This window comes from Pygocentrus nattereri, chromosome 22, assembly GCF_015220715.1.
Source record: "Pygocentrus nattereri isolate fPygNat1 chromosome 22, fPygNat1.pri, whole genome shotgun sequence".
Taxonomy (NCBI): domain Eukaryota; kingdom Metazoa; phylum Chordata; class Actinopteri; order Characiformes; family Serrasalmidae; genus Pygocentrus; species Pygocentrus nattereri.
In genome coordinates, this window is record NC_051232.1 from 8,385,138 (window position 1) to 8,405,390 (window position 20,253).

Below are 20,253 nucleotides of genomic sequence, written 5' to 3' on the forward strand. Positions count from 1 at the left end.
GGGAAATCTAAAATATCAAAGGTTCCACATTTGGTGTGAACTGGAAGTGGTTCTCACACTAATACAGGTGATTTTACACTTTTAAAAATCTGGTTCTTCAGATTGATGGAGAATGTGTTGTATACGGTTCTATGTAGCACCAAAAAGGGTCTGCTATTGTGACGCCAGGCTTTTATACAACAGAAGAACCCTTTTGGGTGCTATATAGAACCATAAACAGCACATTCTCCATCAACCTGAGGAACCATTTCATCATTAAGCATTTAGATGGTTCTTTCAGTGTTCTTTTTACTAAAGAACCCTTTGAAGAACCATCTTTTGTCATCTCCAATAGGAAAAGCCATTAAATATGAAGCAACGTTAAACATTCAGTGACAATGACAATTTGGCTGACCTTGCAGATTGGTTTAAGTCTAACTCTAACTTTAAATTTAAGTCTAACTAACTTTAAATTTAAGTCTAACTAACTTTAAATTTAAGTCTAACTAACTTTAAATTTAAGTCTAACTAACTTTAAATTTAAATTTCACTCTAACTTTATCCGTATCTAAACACAGCACTGTTTGGAACAAGGTTACAAAATGGCCGCAGCCGTTAGCGCCTCTCTAGGCGCCCTAGGTAGGGAGTGTGTATGCGGATTGGGGCGCGCTCACTCGCTTTCGGCGCAGGGCAGTGACGTCACCCCGCCTGCGCGTCTCCGTGTTTAGGAGCCGAGGAGTTGAGCTGGTTTCTCTTCGTTACACAGAGCAGAGAGGAGCTCGTTTCGGGCTCGGTTCGGCCTCGGCGCCGAGGCAGTGGAGGCGGTGAAGGCAGCGAGGCGTTAGTGAGACACAGCCCGCAGCGCTGCAGCTTCGCCCGCGGCTCCGACAGCAGCGACCCGCTGACACACCGAGCTGTGCTGAAGCGCCGGTGTCGGACCCGCAGGTGAAGTCACTCCTGCGCACTCCTACATCACCCCACAGCTACATCACCCCACAGCTGGAGAACCAGCTGCGGAGCTCCGCTCTGCGCGCGCGGACATGGACCTGCAACCGGGGGGTTCTAGCTAACAGCTGTAGCCGCAATGCTAATGTCAACCCGCCGCGGTGTAGAGCGGGTTTAGCCGCGTCGGAGGCGTTTATTGTTTTGTCTTGGCTCTGAAAGCGCTTACAGGTGTTCTTACAGTATATTTGAGGTTTATTAGTGTTTTTTCAGGATTAATCGCTTTTACAATGTTTTTGTCGAGTTTCCACCCGCTGTAGTGCAGTTTAAACGCACTTTAGTGTTTATTGCATTTCTCTGTCTGGTTTAAACGCATTTGCAGTGTTTATTAGTGTGTTTCAGGTTTAATGTAGTGTCTTCTTTCAGGCTTAAACATGTTTACAGTGTTTTTTATGGTGTTTCTCAGATTTAAATGCATTGACAGTGTTTATTACAGCTTGTGGACTTTTTGGCTGGAGAATTCCAGGGCTAGTGGACTTTAGGGCTGGAGAACTTTAGGACTTTGGGGACTATTTTGCCGCACAGCGCCCTGCATGTCTCCCTCCACCATGAATGGAGTTGAAGTTCTCTAAACTCTCATAAAACAGCGTCTCAGTCATCAGGCAGTGAATTCAGAACCAGTTCATGTAGGAACTTTCTGTGAGGAGCTTTTAGAGGGACGTCTGGTTCCCATCACCACCACTGGGAACGGTTCTGGGTCTAGAGCAAAGCGTTTCACATCAAACAGCTCTGAACGGCTCTGTTTATGTCTGAACTGTTTAGTTATGCAGAACCGTTTTTTGATTGGTTGTATCTGTGTATCTGCAGTTCCGGCGGTTTCCACTGTGTGTCAGTAGTCATGACGTCGGTGGTACTGGTGGACAGTGGAGGACGAGTGGTGGAGTACATCACTGCAGTGGACGATTTACAGCAGGTAAACCACAACTCACAGCATATCTAGAACAGTAGAACCCAGTTCTACAAGCCCAGTGTGTAATGCCAGCCAATCAGCTCTCAGTAGCAGTAAATCTAACCAATCAGCTCCCAGCAGCAGTAACTCTAACCAATCAGCTCTCAGTAGCAGTAACTCTAACCAATCAGCTCTCAGTAGTAGTAACTCTAACCAATCAGCTCTCAGTAGCAGTAACTCTAACCAATCAGCTCCCAGCAGCAGTAACTCTAACCAATCAGCTCCCAGCAGCAGTAACTCTAACCAATCAGCTCTCAGTAGCAGTAACTCTAACCAATCAGCTCTCAGTAGCAGTAACACTAACCAATCAGCTCTCAGTAGCAGTAACACTAACCAATCAGCTCTCACTATCAGTAACACTAACCAATCAGCTCTCAGTAGCAGTAACTCTAACCAATCAGCTCCCAGCAGCAGTAACTCTAACCAATCAGCTCCCAGCAGCAGTAACTCTAACCAATCAGCTCTCAGTAGCAGTAACTCTAACCAATCAGCTCTCAGTAGCAGTAACTCTAACCAATCAGCTCTCAGTAGCAGTAACACTAACCAATCAGCTCTCAGTAGCAGTAACACTAACCAATCAGCTCTCACTATCAGTAACACTAACCAATCAGCTCTCAGTAGCAGTAACTCTAACCAATCAGCTCCCAGCAGCAGTAACTCTAACCAATCAGCTCCCAGCAGCAGTAACTCTAACCAATCAGCTCCCAGCAGCAGTAACTCTAACCAATCAGCTCCCAGCAGCAGTAACTCTAACCAATCAGCTCCCAGCAGCAGTAACTCTAACCAATCAGCTCTCACTATCAGTAACTCTAACCAATCAGCTCTCAGTAGCAGTAACACTAACCAATCAGCTCTCACTATCAGTAACTCTAACCAATCAGCTCTCACTATCAGTAACACTAACCAATCAGCTCTCACTATCAGTAACTCTAACCAATCAGCTCCCAGCAGCAGTAAATCTAACCAATCAGCTCTCAGTAGCAGTAACTCTAACCAATCAGCTCCCAGCAGCAGTAATACTAACCAATCAGCTCTCAGTAGCAGTAACTCTAACCAATCAGCTCCCAGCAGCAGTAACTCTAACCAATCACCTCTCAGTAGCAGTAACACTAACCAATCAGCTCCCAGCAGCAGTAAATCTAACCAATCAGCTCCCAGCAGCAGTAAATCTAACCAATCAGCTCCCAGCAGCAGTAAATCTAACCAATCAGCTCTCAGTAGCAGTAACTCTAACCAATCAGCTCCCAGCAGCAGTAATACTAACCAATCAGCTCTCAGTAGCAGTAACACTAACCAATCAGCTCTCAGCAGCAGTAACTCTAACCAATCAGCTCTCAGCAGCAGTAACGCTAACCAATCAGCTCTCAGCAGCAGTAACGCTAACCAATCACCTCTCAGTAGCAGTAACTCTAACCAATCAGCTCTCACTATCAGTAACTCTAACCAATCAGCTCTCAGTAGCAGTAAAGCTAACCAATCAGCTCTCACTACCAGTAACTCTAACCAATCAGCTCCCAGCAGCAGTAACTCTAACCAATCAGCTCCCAGCAGCAGTAACTCTAACCAATCAGCTCTCAGTAGCAGTAACTCTAACCAATCAGCTCCCAGCAGCAGTAACACTAACCAATCAGCTCTCAGCAGCAGTAACACTAACCAATCAGCTCCCAGCAGCAGTAACACTAACCAATCAGCTCCCAGCAGCAGTAACTCTAACCAATCAGCTCCCAGCAGCAGTAACTCTAACCAATCAGCTCCCAGCAGCAGTAACACTAACCAATCAGCTCCCAGCAGCAGTAACTCTAACCAATCAGCTCCCAGCAGCAGTAACTCTAACCAATCAGCTCCCAGCAGCAGTAACTCTAACCAATCAGCTCCCAGCAGCAGTAACTCTAACCAATCAGCTCCCAGCAGCAGTAACTCTAACCAATCAGCTCCCAGCAGCAGTAACTCTAACCAATCAGCTCCCAGCAGCAGTAATGCTGACGGGTCGTTTATTCTGATGTTGTGTGGGTCTCAGTAGCAGTGCTAACGTTCCCGCTCTCTCTCAGATGCAGGGTGTGGGCGAGTTCCCGGCCGTGGCGGTGGAGCAGCTGGACGACGGGGTGGACGCTGAGGTGCTGGTCTATGATGACGCAGAGCTGATGCAGGATGTAGCCGAGGAGCAGGAAGTGGAGACGGAGACGGTGGAGACAGGTAACTCGCACAGACACACCTGCGGCCCCGTTATCGGCTCACCTGCGGAGTCCACGCACCTCGGAGTCTCTCCGTTAAACGTCTGACGTCCAGTCGGCTGGTATTACCGTCATCCCTCAATAGAGCCACTGACGTGGTGGTGGTGTGTTAGTGTGTGTTGTGCTGGTCTGAGTGGATCAGACACAGCAGCCGATGAGCTGTTGTCTCTGACTTGACATCTACGAGGTGGGCCGACGAGGTAGATGTGTCTAATAGAGTGGACAGTGAGTGGACCGGGCCGGAGTGCTTCATTATAAATCACAATGAAGTGCTTGTTTTATTCGCTCAGTGGGCCGTAGCCCAGCGTCAGGGGTGGGGTTCAGACCCCAGGTGTGGTCAGCAGGAGGGATATTACCGAACTGATCCGCTCCACGCTGCAGCTGATGCTTGTGCACTCGCAGGTCAAAGCGGCCCGAATCCGATCTTTTTCCTCATGTGTGACTCAGCTGTGTGTCTGCTCGTCAGAGTGAACAGGTAAAGACACTGAATCTGACTTTTTCCGTTCCGATTTGAGCCGCTTTCACATGTGGGACTGAAATCCGATCCGTATCCAATCTGCGGCAACGTGTCTCAGTCTGAACAGCCAGATCGGAACTCGTGACCAACTCGAGTCCAACTGGACATCCGTCTTCATTTCACGCTGCTGAGACTCAAAAACACTCAGGCTGATGTTTCTGTACCAAAATTAGAGACTCGTCGCAGTCGCTCACGAAACAGCCGAAGGCCGGAGGAGGCCGAGCGTGGCCGGAGGAGCCCGAGCGTGGCCGGAGGAACCCGAGGCTTCGGCGCCACTGACCGGTTTAAAGAATCTGAGGATGCGAGCCAAAGAGGTGGCCGTGGCCGAATAACGAGCCCTTTTTATGGTGAACTGGAACACACTGTGGGTGCTGAGTCCAGCTGTCGGTCAGGGAAGCTGCATCATCGCTCCTGCGGTGCTGGTGAAGATTAAACTGAAGCTCCAGGATCAACAACGAGGCCGTCATGACTTTACGTCCGGACAAGCCGCGGGGAGTCTGCGCTTTAGCGCCTGCGGGCCGGTTTAGGACCTCAGTGTCGCTGCTGGACTGAGAATAGTCCACCAACCAAAAATACCCAGCCAGCAGCGTCCGGTGGGCGGCGGCGGGTGGGCGGCATCCTGTGGGCGGCGTCCTGTGGGCAGCGTCCACAGCGTTTAAAAACTCCAGCAGCACTGCTGTGTCTGATCCACTCAGACCAGCACAACACACACTAACACACCACCACCACGTCAGTGGTCATGAAATTTTGACACAGTAAACAGCATTAAAAATAGTTCAGTCCGGCTCTGGAGGGTCTTCAGGTGCGGAGGAGTGTCGCAGGGATGAGTCGCGCTTTTATTTTGCCCATTTTAAAAAATAATAAAAGTTCTTTGCTGTTCCTGTGGGTTAATATGGGGACATGTGTTTGTGTGTATTTCTGACACTGATATGGATAAAATAAAAGCATAAATGATGATGATGATGATGATGATGATGATTATTATTATTGTTACTATCATTATTTTCATTAGAATTATATTTATTATTATTATTATTATTATTGTTGTTATTTTATAATATAATAATAATTATTTTATTATTGTTGTTATTTTTATTATTATTCTTACACCCCAGAGCAGTTTTCTATATTTAATGTTTAATAATGATTTTATTTAATATATTAACGGTATAATGTAATGCTTTAATGATAAAAGGGCAGAAATATTACTATTAAAATTATCATTGTTACATTTTTTTCCAGCACATTTTATTTATTAAAAAGAGGGTAGGGCTGGGGAGGGGCTGTGACGTCACATGTGGAGGGATTTCACTTTTTTCTTTTTTATTTATTTATTCATTCATTATTATTTATTTATTTTTGGCTACTGTTTAGATCCCTTCATGCTGGAATGACGTCAGCGGGGGGAAGTAAGGTGGGCAAAGGGGTGGGTGGGGGCGGCACCTGAGGGCGGGGTGTAAAAAACGGGGGCGGGACTTCCTGTCCCGGCGGAAGAATCTCCGGTAGTGCTGCGGCTCCTCTCCGGATCATGGCGTTGCACGAGGGAACCGAGAACCAGCTGGACCTGCTGATCCGGGCAGGTAGAGCGCGCGAATCACGGGGCAGTAACGCGGGGCAGAGGGGGCAGTAGCCGGGCGTAAGAGGGGCAGGCGGAGGGAGCGGAGCGGGGGGAGCAGCGGAGGGCGGTCAGGAGGAGAGTAACGGGACACGGCGCGCGCGCGCGCGCGGCGTATTAGTGCTGGTGTTATTATTGTTGTTGTGGTTTATTAGTGCGTGCTCGTGCAAAGTGCACGAGGTGGTGAGTCGTGCACGCGGCAAGCGCGTGCATGTATGTGCGTGCGTGTGCATATGTGTTTTGGAAGGAGGCTCGAGCCTGACCAGGAAGCGGAAGGAAGGACGCCGCTGGCCACCTTCTCGCCCGAACTCTCCGGTCCACCTTAAACGGTGCAGCAGCTGCGTTATAACGCTCGGGGCGCCCGAACGTTACTGCTGCGGCATTTAAGGTGGAGCGGGGAGTTCGGGCGAGAAGGTGGCGAGCGGCGTCCTTCCGCTGCAGACAGCGTGGCACTCGGCGGAAGGCGAAGCGAAGCCCCGCGGAGTTGAATAAGTCGGACGTTTAGCGAGTTTAAAGCGCGAGATCTCCAATTAGAGCCGAGCGCGTCTGTTTACTGTGATCAGGGGCGTTTAGCGGTCGCTGCCCGCGCCTGTAAACACGCCTGGCCGCTTTATCGCGGCTCTGGCCCGCCTAGTCGGACACTCCGGCCGATACCCGGTCCGGTCCGGCAGATACCCGGTCCGCTCCGGTTCGGTTCGGTCCGTTTCGGTCGCTTTATTGACCGTTAATCAGATTTTATAAATCGGTTTTCGTGGCGGAAGTGTGTGTTATTCTCCCCACACCGATGTGATTGACGCGCGCGTCAGCCAATCAGAGCCGCGATGTACGTGGAGGCGTCGGGGGCGGCCAATGGGAGCACGGGGCAGGGAGGCGGGGCGGCCAATCGGAGCGAGGGAGGGCGGGGTTTGGAGCCAGTGGAGGGAAAAAGGAGTGTAAACACGGAAGCGCAGACCCGTTATTCACACTTACACACACTTAGGCACTTTTATTCACTTCTCTGACAGATTTTAGGCCTTTTAGTTAATTTAATCGAATTTAATCGATTTAATTATACGAGAGGTTTTAAACCCGTTTTAGATGAATCTCAATGATCTGAACAAAATAACAAAAAATAAAATAAATAAAATAAAATAAAAGTCCCTGTTTTGCAGCTTTGCATTAAAACATGGCTCCATTTATTAAATGCTCGTTTTATGCCCTCAAAATGGCATAATTCACCGTTTCTAACCCCTTTTTTACGTCTAGATTACATTAGTACACGTGTAAATGTGTTCGTTGTTGTGACATCACAGTGAAATTTAAAAATGGGCTATTTTTTTGTCCATAAATGGACTGAAGACTGCGTTTTACAGCTTTAACGTTATTTATGAGAAAAAAGGAAAGGGGAGAATTTAGTTCGGGACTTACAGGATCATTCATCACTGGGAACGTTTTCGGGAATGGTTTAAATGGACGCTCAGGCTCTGGATGCCGGCCGGAGGCGTTTATATTCCGTAGTGTCAGACGTGCAGCTGCGGGAATCCTGCGGTGTTGGGTTTTCTCTGGTGTTGATAAAGATGTGTAGTCGTATTTAGTATCAAGGCTTTATTCTGTTTTTATCATCGCAGCTCGAAGGAAACATGAGGATTTGCGTTCGTGGGAACTTTCGTCTGCTTTCCGCAAAGAAGCTTTGACTGATTTTAATAAATAAGTCTGGCCTTTTGGTTGCTGTGGTTTTAAAGGAGAGCCCCACCCATTTTTCTGAATCTCTGCATCGAAATGTAAACAAAGTAGTTTAGTCTTAACTATATCCGTTTTATTTGCTGTCCATGCTACAATTCCGAGTCTTCTGAGTTTATATGGAATGTTGATGATGGAAAATAGTGGAAAATCTGGAATAATGAGTTTTCTTTGGGGACTATTTTGCCGCACAGCGCCCTGCATGTCTCCCTCCACCATGAATGGAGTTGAAGTTCTCTAAACTCTCATAAAGCAGCGTCTCCGTCATCAGGCAGTGAATTCAGAACCAGTTCATGTAGGAACTTTCTGTGAGGAGCTTTTAGAGGGACGTCTGGTTCCCATCACCACCACTGTGGACGGTTCTGGGTCTAGAACAGAGCGTTTCACACCAAACCGCTCAATTTACAATCAAAAGTGCTTAATTATGGAGAAGATTTTTGATAAACCGGTGGAGTCGTCCTTTGAGGTTAGGTGTGGTGCGGCGGTGTTTACAGAAGAGCGCTGGAGTGTCTAAACTTAGTCCCTCGTGATCACGGGCAGGCACAGATACCCAAACATGGTCAGCGGAGGGTGTAGAGGAGGAGAGAGAGACGGGAACAGGTGGAGGAGGACCCGGGGGTGGGGGGTGGGGTGGTCTGCTGCGTGTGCTTCGTAATGTGTCAGATCAGTTCGTCTGTGTTTGTCCGTCTCTGTGTGCTTTGCAGACACGACGGCGGCGAAATAAACCAGATGTTGATCTTTATTTATTTTTAGTCGTTTAGTTTTTTTTATTATTTAGTGTCCAAATTAACTCAGAAAAGGGGATGCACCTTAAATGAGTTCCACCTTAAATGAGTTCCACCTTAAGTAAGTTCTTCCTTAAATGAATTCCCCCTTAAATGAATTCCAACTTAAATAAGTTCCACCTTAACTTCCACCTTTAATGAGTTCCACCTTAAATAAGTCTAGTCAACCGTTAAAATTACGACAGTTAAGTTATTCATTAAATAATTAATTAAATAAATAAACCGAATAAAAAATAAAAGGGAATTAACGGCGAAAAACTGACCGACTCATTAAAAACGGACTAAAATCAGACCAACGGCGTCAGGCTTGGTGCTTGGCAAGGTGTGGGAACTAGATTCTAATCTGTGGCAATGACTTAGTAAGGCATGGGAACAAGATAATTATGTCAGGGCATCGATCCGATGCCGCGTTTTGAAGTTTTGACATTTTAATTGAAATAATCGTCGCGTCTCGAGGAAAAGCGAGGGACATTTTCGCTCATTTAGGCTCACGCAGGTATTTTAGTTCTGATGAATGTTTTTAAACAGATTCATTTAAATAAATATTTAAATGAGCTGTTAGGTTTGTGTCATCACTGTCGAGGAGGCTGTGGTTACCGCGGCAACGTCCAGCTGGGCTGCCGCCTGGCGGTGAGCGACGTGTATTAGTGAACCGGCGGTAAAGCCTCGTTTAAAAAACGCGATTAAAAATTTCAGCGCAGACGACTTTCACTTTTTTTCACCGTTTGTTTATTTTATTATTGCCAGGTGGTTCTTTAACTTTATGGCATCGTCTTTTAATTAATTCTGTTTTTATTCATTTTATCCTGATTTGATCTGTGATTTATTGAGTTACTGTGTTTGTTGGTGTATTAATTTAGATAGTTTCACTATTAAATTTACTGTTATTATTATTAATATTATTATTATTATTATTATTATTATTGTCATTATTAGCATTTACTGAGTTTTTACAGTCCAGTTTTTCCCTGATTTCTGTTTTGGCTTGGCTGCACTGTAAATGAGGTTCTCCCTCAGCGTAGCCCCGGTGAGATGAGGCTGCGGTGAAGCTTTGTGACGATGATTTGTGATGATTTAGGAGAATAGCGATCATCTCCGCCGCCGTTTGCAGCCCCAGTGCTGCCACCTGCTGGACCTGTTCTGAACTGCAGTGCTTATAAACTGAAACGTGAACGTTATTGCTGATGTTTTTGAGGCCGGCGCCTCTGCTGCCCTGCTGATCAGCGTATTGATCCTCTGTGTGTCTCTGTGTCAGTGGAGGCGTCGGTGCACGGAGGCTACGGCGCGAGCTGCCCCGATAAAACCATCGAAGCAGCCGAAGCTCTGCTACACATGGACTCGCCGTCCAGCTTACGAGGAGACCGCAGCCCAGGTACGCACACGCACTTCACCCGGCGCTTCTGGAGTCGATCCGTAATCTATAACGGTATTGATTAGGGGTTTTTGACTCTGTGGGACACACTGTCCTGGTCTGCAGCGACTCCCGTAATCAGCGCCGTTAGCCCCGCAGCTCCGGCGTCTCGGCTGGGGGGCTTTAGTAAACGTCATTAGTGGGAATCTGAACTTCATCACCTAAACGTGTGTTTGTGTTTGCAGAGGTGTTTGTTCCTCCGTGCGTCTCCACTCCGGAGTTCCTGCATGCTGCGATGCGTCCTGACGTCGTCACGGAGACGGTGGTGGAGGTCAGCACAGAGGAGGCGGAGCCTATGGAGGTGGTGACCCTCATACAGGAGCCGCAGGGGCTGGAGACCAGCAGGAGGAGGAAAGGTAGGAGAGAGACGGCTGTGTGTGGGGTCTGGTGGGGTGGGGTGGATGGGTGATTGATGGGGAATAGATGAGGGATTAATGTGGGATGGGTGGGGGACTGGATTCGGGGCTGGATGGGAGATGGGTGGGGGGATGGATTGGGGGGTGCATGGGGGTTTGGATTGTGGGCTGGATGGGGGGATGGATTGGGGGATGGATTGGGGGGTGCGTGGGGGGCTGGATTGGGGGATGGGTGGGGTGGTCGTGGGGGTTGAGATCACTCTGTTCGGTCACTCTGCTGCCACCTGCTGGAGGTCAGGTTTATTCAGAGTGTAGACGTCCAGATTAAAGAAGCTCTTGTTCTCTTAATGCTTTTATTTAGCGCATCTTTTATTTACTGCATTTCACTTTATTCTCATTTCCTGTCAGGCGTGCCGGAGGTGTTGGATCTCAGGTCGTCCGGCGCTTTATTTAATTTTCTCTGACGCTTTTGTTCTTCTGTGTTTGTGAGACTCATAAACCTGCCTTGCTTTACTGTAACTCACAGAAATGTTGGCTTAAATGTTGGCTAAATTGTGATTTTAATGTGTATATATATCAGTGTGTGTGTGTGTGTGTGTGTGTGTGTGTGTGTGTGTGTGTGTGTGAGTGAGAGAGCCTTCTGGGCGCCCTCTGGTGGACACATCTGGAGTCAGTGTTATTTGACAGAGACTGAACCTCAGCTTGTTTTTGTTTGTTTGTTTTTATGTTTGTCTGCTGTAGCTGGGAGAAAGCCGAAGCCCCACTCCATATCAAACGGATCCCCCGATTTGGGAATCAAGAAAAAGTCCAGAGAGGGTAAAGGTCAGTCCAAATTCACTCGGAGACTCGCCTGAGAAGGGCGGAGTTATTATGATCGGTTATAATCAGATTCTTTATAGTAGAGCATTTCGTTTTTACCCCAGAATAAAGTTTCATGTGTATTTATGATTTTGTTCGTTTGACGAAAAATGATGCACCGAGTCGTTTCCTGAAGAATCGAGTTGATTCGTTTGTGGTAAAATATTATATGATGTTATAAACGGATTTGTTGTGAATGTGATAGTTAAGCTCAGACTGGCCGTCCTGTGCTGATCTGTAGGCAGTACGTACCTGTGGGAGTTCCTGCTGGACCTGCTGCAGGATAAGAACACCTGTCCCAGGTATATAAAGTGGACTCAGAGGGAGAAGGGCATCTTTAAGCTGGTGGATTCGAAGGCCGTGTCCAAACTGTGGGGCAAACACAAGAACAAACCCGACATGAACTACGAGACGATGGGCCGTGCGCTCAGGTGAGCTTCCTCAGACGACGCTGAGAAACATCTGCTGACCAGAGCCCCTCCCTCAGAGCCCCTCCCTCAGAGCCCCTCCCTCAGAGCCCCTCCCTATAAACTCTCTCTCTCTTCCTTCTCTTTCTCTCTCGCTCTCTGTCTCTCTCTCTCAGGTATTACTATCAAAGGGGGATCCTGTCGAAGGTGGAAGGTCAGCGGTTGGTGTATCAGTTTAAGGAGATGCCGAAGGACATCGTGGTGATCGACGACGATGACGAAGATGAAGATAAGGGCGACTCCAGCTGTGAGGATTTGGCCAGCGAGGTGTCGTGTGACCGAGTGTTGACCGCCGACCTCTCAAAGACCCCCGGCATCCTGAGGGGGGCGGGGGCAGTAGTGCTGAACACCGTGTCCCACAGAGCAAACAACCCACTCACAGCCACGCCTCTTCAGCGCATAGTGACCGTCTCCACGGCAACGGATGCCTCGCAGCCGTCCCATGCCACCATTCTTTCCAACACCAGTGCGCCCAGGTACACAGAGATCTTTATTAACGTCATTATTACGAATATCGTTTACATATTAATGTATATAAAGTACAGGACAGTTCCCATTTCCACCAGAGGGGGCGACAAATCCTCATTCAGAGTAATATAACAGTTCAATTTAATATTTTGAGGAAAAGACGCCACAGAATTTGTTCTGATTGGCCTAAAGTGATGAAATTTGGTGGAATTATGCCTCAGATGAGGATTTAATAGAAACAGTTTGGGTTTTATGTTTACATTTGACTAAATACAGTTTTAATCGCAATCCAATTAAGATTTTGTACTTTTTTTTTTTAATTAAAAATCAGGAGTTGCATTTAAGGCTGAGTGATGTGGCAAAAATATCAGAGGTATTTTCATGACATATGATGCGTATCACAATATTGGCATTAATAATGTCCTATTTGAGAACTGACCCTAAAGACTGACCGACTGTTTCTGTCTTTAAATACGGACAATGTCTACAGTAGCAAATTGTTTCTCGTTTTAAGAGAATTCATTATGATGACAGTAAACTGTCATATTGCCCACCTGTAGTCTCATATAATCAGCCTGCTGAATGTAGTGTGATAGACGAGGTTTGAGCTGTTCAGAGCTGAAGGATAGTGTAAGGTTCAAATGTGCAGATGGATTTTATTCATTTGATTTATATTAAGTCATGAAATGAAAATTAAAAATGAAATTAACTTAATCAAATTTAAGTGACACACAAACCAAACAAGATTTTTAGGTGGTCAAAGTGCAGCATTATTTTATTGGCTTTCTGTTTGCTTTTTGGGAACTTGATTAAGGGACAGTCCAGCAGAAATTGTAGTTGTAACTATGTGGTTGTTATGATCTATGATGACTGACACTTTCAAAATAATAACAATAATTTTGGTTGCAAAAAGCAATAAATTATTCTAATAAAGCCACCCTGATTTTGTTTTATTATTAAATAATGACTCGAAAGCTGTGAAAAGTTGAGAAATTAATTTTTAAGAACTGGTGTCGTGAGCTCTCTCGGCCCGTCATTGTTGTCTCTGCCATGATTGTCATGGCGACAGCATCACGACGAATTGGTGAAGGTGCAGCATCTCCAGCGAAGGTCCTAAATTACTTTGATCTCCTGAATGAGAGGCTGAAGCTGTCTGTGATGCCTTCAGGGAGAAAAGGTTCTCTGTCTTTACTGATGACTATCACTGACTTTATACGTGGTTCTGGTTTTAATCCGGAGTGTTTTTGTGATCCATTCGTCTCCAGGACTGTCCGAGTTGCAATGCAAGTGCCAGTCGTCATGACGACCTCCCTGGGACAGAAGATCTCTACGGTTGCCGTGCCGTCAGCCAACCCCCCTCTCCTCACCACGGCGACGTCGCCCACCAGCATCGCCACGGCATCCGGAGGTCCCGCCCCTGCCCAAAAGGTTCTGATCCAGACGGTTCCGGCGATGGAGAACGGAGAGAAGATCACAGTGCAGCTTGCCAAGATCATCACCATCCCCACGGCGCAGCTCACGCACTGCCAGCTGCAGCCTAAAGGGGGCGCAGCAGCTCCCACCAGCTTCAGCCTGCTGGGGGCGCCGCTGGCATTGCGCTCCATCACGCCTGCCACGCAAGTGGTCAGACTAGCTGTACCTGCCCAGCCAAGCCCCGCCCCCACACTCCAGAACGCAGCCAATCAGAATCTGAGCCCCACCCACACGCTGCAGAGCGCAGCCTGTGCCAATCCAGCCCAGATTGTCCAGAACGTGGCCAATCAGAGTTCAGGCTCTGCCCAAGTAGGCACCGCCCACATGCTGCAGATCACAGCTAATCCTGCCCACACGCTGGCAACTTCCAGCTCCGCTCAAAGCTCCGCCCAGATGCGCCAGAATGTAGCCAATCAAAGTCTGGGCTCAACCCAAAACCCCACCCACGTGAGCCAGAATGCAGCCAATCAGAATCCACATACGTCCCAAAGCCCCGCCCCTTCCTCAGTTACAGTTCGGATCCAGGTCCAGCATGCGGGGGAGTCAAAAGTAGTCACAGCGCCTCCTGCTGGACACGCGACTCAACCACAGCCGGAATCCACGGCGCTGACCTCGGCGACATCTCGGCAGGACCCAGCCGGACAGGAAGTGGCAGGATCCACACAGGAAGTGCCCACGCACAGCTGAAGGTGGAGGAGAGTCATGGACCGTCGTGAATGTCGGTCAGTTCCCACCGGCCGGTCGGAGCCACAGTGCTCGCCCTAGCGTCCGGCTGGGGTGAGCGGAGCTCGGCCTGTACAGTCAGAGGTCACGCTGAGGTTAAATCGGCGAAACGGAAAAAGGGACCAAACAGAAACGCTACAGATCTTCATCGGAAACGCTGACGACACTAAACAGGATCACTACAGCGGAGACACGGCCACAAAGACTTCAAACCAAATGTGAACTTCAGAGCTCCTGTAAAAAATTTTGATACCCTGTAAAGAGATTTTTTCTCTCTTGTTTTTCTTTTCTTTTGCATTTTTTGATGCAAAACCAGCAGAAACGTTTGGACTGTCACTGTGAGGTCGGAGCTCCGGGCGCCGCGAGTGACAGGAACTGTGACAGGGAAAAGGAGGGAAAGAATGGAAGAGAGAGAGAGTGAGAGAGAATGAGAGAGAGAGGGATTTAGACAAGCAGACGGTTGTACATATTAACTCTGCAGATAAACTGACTCAGCCTTTGGACTGTTCATATATCAGACTTTCTTTACTTTTCGTTTTCACAACTTATGAAGCTTTTTATGTTGAAGGGATAGTCCAGCAAAAAATCTAATTTGCATTTTCCCCCTTACTTTATTATCCATGATGACAAACTTCTCTTTTACCATGAAGCAAGCGCTGATCGGAAGTTCAGTTAGTACATTTAATAGAACAAAACCAGTTTTGGTTGCAGATGAATGTGTGCAGTTATTTTAATGTCTCTGCCCTGAACTTCGTCGCTTCCAATAATTACTAGGAAGCTGCAAAAGAAAATCAACAATGTAAATTTTATGAAGGTCAATATTTAGAGTATTGTGAACTTTAAGAATGAAGTTCTGGTAAAATTAAATTCTAATGAAAGAAATATTCTGCACTTCCTATAAAAATAACAATCGGAATAAAATTTGAAGTTAATGTCTTAAATTCATCAAATTTGATGAGTAATCAAATCTTGACAATTATTTAAATATATAATTGCAGCATAAAACTCAACATGTTAGCAACCACCTGGGACACCATAGCTATGGCCTAGCAACTCTTAAACAACCACCTGGGATACCATAGCTATGGTCAAGGTACACCTTAGCAACCACCTGGGATACCATATCACTGGCCAAGCAACACCTTAGCAACCACCTGGGATACCATAGCTATGGTCAAGGTACACCTTAGCAACCATCTGGGATACCATAGCAGTGGCCAAGCAACACCTTAGCAACCACCTGAGATACCGTAGCAATGGCCAAGCAACACCTTAGCAGCCACCTGGGATACCACACACTCTGTCCTAGACAAGCTCTGTCAAGCCAACCTATAGCAACTCAGAATCCTTATAACACAACAATAACAAAATATTTAAGAACATTGAGTTCAGTTTAAATCTAGTTTTTGATGTAAATAAACAACAATGATTAAAAAATAATTCCAAACTTCTTGACATTCTAAAATTCGAGGAAAAGACAAAAATCCAGTGTTCCAGGTGGTTGCTAACGTGCTAAGCTATACTAATGTACTTTAATCGATGTTTACGGATTACAGTGAGTCATACAGCATCAGAAATCGCTTAAGCAGGTTTATTAGCGATACTGAACACCACCACGCGGAGGTGGTGACGCCTGAAACAAGTATGTGGCGTTAGCATCATGCTAATCGCACGCCACATTATCCTCGTAGCTTTGGTGCTAAAGCCCGTCCTGGATGTCTGAAGTGGGGGGTAAACTGTACGCTTGTTTTTTAGCTGAACTGTCGCTTTAAGCAAGAGTATTTTTAGCACGTTGTACCAGGCGCAGTATTACTGGCTAACGGGCAGCGGCGGGATTCGTAGTTTGTATGTTTGTAGCTGTTTGTGTGAGAACGGTCAGGATTCGCCCGATCCCACGGCAATGGTTTCAGGAAACGGTCACCGACTGCCCACCACTCTTCTCTGCACTTCGCTTATTCTTAGTCACCGAAGAGGGAGAACCAGATGTTTGTGTTCAGAATGAACTAGTTTGTATATTCAACATTTGAAGTATATTCTATTTTGTTGTACTCTTGTTTCAAAGTGTATTCAAGTAGATTTTACTGAAATATTAAAAAACTGAATCTTGAATCAGTCGTGTTTCACGGTGTGTTTCTGCTACTGTTTTTATCGTTGGGGCTTTGCGATGCACAATTTTATTTAATGTAGTTAGATTTTTATTATTCTTTTCTGATGAATTTTCATCCATCAACCCTGTTCGACCAGCAGTTTTGACTGATCTGGAGTCCATGTGCTGTTTCCACATAGCAGCTGTTTGAAATTGTGCTAAGTGAATTTGTCCCAACGGTAGAAGTAAACTAGCAATGGCATAGCAACCACCTGACATACCATAGTGACCACCTATTGTCACAAATACATTGTAACGCTGTAGAAACCACCTGACATACCATAATAACCATCTACTGTCGCATCTGCATTGTAACGCTGTAGCAGCAATTTGACATACCATGGTAACCACCTACCATCACAACTACATTATGCTATAGTAACCTACCATTGCAACATTGTTATGCTGTAGCAAACACCTGACACACAATTGTAACCACCTACCGTCCAGCTGCTTTGTAATGCTGTAGCAACCATCTGACATACCATAGTAACCACCTAGAGTTCTGTAGCAACCACAACACAAGGCCCTAGCAACTACCTGACATACCATAGTAACCACCTACCATCGCAACGCCATTGTAATACTAGCAGCCATCTGACATACCATAGTAACCACCTAGAGAACTGCAGCAACTACAGCGTAAGGCCCTAGCTACCATCTGACATACCATAGTAACCACCTAGTGTACTGCAGCAACCACAGTGTAACACCCTAGCAACCATCTGACAAACCATAGTAACCACCTAGAGTACTGTAGCAACCACGGTGTAATGCCCTAGCAACCGCCTGACATACCATAGTAACCACCTAAAACACTGTAGCATCCACAGTGTATCGCCATCGCAACCACCTGACTTCCCAGAGTCTTCAAATTTTGACTTACCATTATTAAAATGTAAGAATTCTAAATATTAGTAATACATTTCTAATGAAATTACAACCCACATTCTAATAACGTTCATATGCAGAATTAAATCCAATCTAATTTATATCCTAATATTCTTGAATCAGAATGATGTTTTAATGAAACGAATACCCCAAATTCAGCAAATTTGAAGTGATGATAAAATCTTAACTCGATAGTTATTTTAGATAGTGTGTGTATGTGCTGTGAGTGTGGATAGCGTGGTGTGTTTATACAGCGAGAGTGTGTATATGTGTGTATACAGTGTGTGTGTGGTGTGTGTGGTGCACCGTTCACTGATATGAACCGACATGCTGTCAGCCACTGCGCTGTTCACCGATCTGCTGTCAGCCACTGCGCTGTTCACCGATATGCTGTCAGCCACTGCGCTGTTCACCGATATGCTGTCCGCCACTGCGCTGTTCACCGATATGCTGTCAATCCACTGCGCTGTTCACCGATATGCTGTCAGCCACTGCGCTGTTCACCGATATGCTGTCCGCCACTGCGCTGTTCACCGATATGCTGTCCGCCACTGCGCTGTTCACCGATATGCTGTCAGTCACTGCGCTGTTCACCGATATGCTGTCAGTCACTGCGCTGTTCACCGATATGCTGTCAGCCACTGCGCTGTTCACCGATATGCTGTCCGCCACTGCGCTGTTCACCGATATGCTGTCCGCCACTGCGCTGTTCACCGATATGCTGTCAGTCACTGCGCTGTTCACCGATATGCTGTCAGTCACTGCGCTGTTCACCGATATGCTGTCCGCCACTGCGCTGTTCACCGATATGCTGTCAGTCACTGCGCTGTTCACCGATATGCTGTCAGCCACTGCGCTGTTCACCGATATGCTGTCCGCCACTGCGCTGTTCACCGATATGCTGTCAGCCACTGCGCTGTTCACCGATCTGCTGTCAGCCACTGCGCTGTTCACCGATCTGCTGTCCGCCACTGCGCTGTTCACCGATATGCTGTCCGCCACTGCGCTGTTCACCGATATGCTGTCAGTCACTGCGCTGTTCACCGATATGCTGTCAGCCACTGCGCTGTTCACCGATATGCTGTCCGCCACTGCGCTGTTCACCGATATGCTGTCAGCCACTGCGCTGTTCACCGATATGCTGTCTGCCACTGCGCTGTTCACCGATATGCTGTCCGCCACTGCGCTGTTCACCGATATGCTGTCAGTCACTGCGCTGTTCACCGATATGCAGTCAGTCACTGCGCTGTTCACCGATATGCTGTCCGCCACTGCGCTGTTCACCGATATGCTGTCAGTCACTGCGCTGTTCACCGATATGCTGTCAGTCACTGCGCTGTTCACCGATATGCTGTCAGTCACTGCGCTGTTCACCGATATGCAGTCAGTCACTGCGCTGTTCACCGATCTGCTGTCAGCCACTGCGCTGTTCACCGATCTGCTGTCAGCCACTGCGCTGTTCACCGATATGCTGTCCGCCACTGCGCTGTTCACCGATATGCTGTCAGCCACTGCGCTGTTCACCGATATGCTGTCAGCCACTGCGCTGTTCACCGATATGCTGTCCGCCACTGCGCTGTTCACCGATATGCTGTCAGTCACTGCGCTGTTCACCGATATGCAGTCAGTTACTGCGCTGTTCACCGATATGCAGTCAGCCACTGCGCTGTTCACCGATATGCTGTCAGTCACTGCGCTGTTCACCGATATGCAGTCAGTTACTGCGCTGTTCACCGATATGCTGTCAGTCACTGCGCTGTTCACCGATATGCAGTCAGTTACTGCGCTGTTCACCGATATGCTGTCAGCCACTGCGCTGTTCATAATGATGGTAATGGAAATCTTAATAGTACTGATGACCATGTTGATGGTCATTATGATGGTTACTGTGGTGGCCACGATGATGATGTTGATGGTGGTGTTGACGACTGATGGTTGATGATTATAGTAGTGATGATTCTGGTGGTAACATGGTAATGATGATCGTGATGGTGGTAATGAAGATTCTGATGGTGTTTTATTAGTGAAGATGACCATGTTGATGGTCATAATGATGGAGATAATGATGGTATGCATAGTTTATTCTTTCTTCTTTCTCCGTACAGGTGAGGTTTCCATGGTGATTCTGTTGCCAGGTGCTTATTGCAGATGCCACGAGCACCATATTTCCCCAGTCAGCCCCAGCTTTCAACCATCACACCCTCACTTCCTGTCCAGAGCAGTTCACACTCCCTGAACATCTGCCACCCTGTCTGGCTTTCAGATCCAGTTCCATCCCCATCTGCTCCACCACTACCCAGCACAGAGTTCAGAGAGAGAGAGAGAGAGACAGAGAGATAGAAAGAGAGAGATAAAGAGAGAGAGAGAGAGAGAGAGAGTGGCAGTTATAGTGCAGGAGAAGAGCAACTAAATTACTTCCAATTCTCTGCTTTACTAGCATAACCTCTCTCTCTCTGTCTCTCTCTCTTCCTCTCTGTCTCTCTCTCTCTCTTCCTCTCTGTCTTTCTCTCTCTTCCCCTCTGTCTTTCTCTCTCTCTCTCTCTCTCTCTCTCTCTCACTCTTCCTCTCTGTCTCTGTTTGTCTCTCTCTCTCTCTCTCTCTCTCTCTCTCTCTCTCTCTCACTCTTCCTCTCTGTCTCTGTCTGTCTCTCTCTCTCTCTCTCG

At 47.1% G+C, this 20,253-nt stretch overlaps 1 protein-coding gene across 3 annotated transcripts; it reads left to right on the plus strand.

Annotated features, from left to right (window-relative positions):
- Window positions 1-665: 665 nt before the first annotated feature.
- Window positions 666-16,662, plus strand: elf2b (E74-like factor 2b (ets domain transcription factor)). 3 transcript variants are annotated; one of them, XM_017685904.2, is made up of 9 exons: window positions 666-924; window positions 1,789-1,894; window positions 3,979-4,123; window positions 10,053-10,169; window positions 10,394-10,564; window positions 11,306-11,386; window positions 11,664-11,853; window positions 12,006-12,365; window positions 13,623-16,662. In XM_017685904.2, exons 2-9 carry the CDS (start codon window positions 1,820-1,822, stop codon window positions 14,515-14,517), a joined length of 2,034 nt encoding a protein of 677 aa, XP_017541393.1. In that variant the 5' UTR covers window positions 666-924; window positions 1,789-1,819; the 3' UTR covers window positions 14,518-16,662. The 3 variants fall into 3 exon arrangements, with proteins under 3 accessions (XP_017541393.1, XP_017541392.1, XP_017541394.1); XM_017685903.2 differs by lacking the exon at window positions 666-924 and having other exon boundaries at window positions 1,664-1,894; XM_017685905.2 differs by lacking the exons at window positions 666-924; window positions 1,789-1,894; window positions 3,979-4,123 and adding an exon at window positions 6,155-6,258.
- The last annotated feature ends 3,591 nt before the right edge of the window (window positions 16,663-20,253 follow it).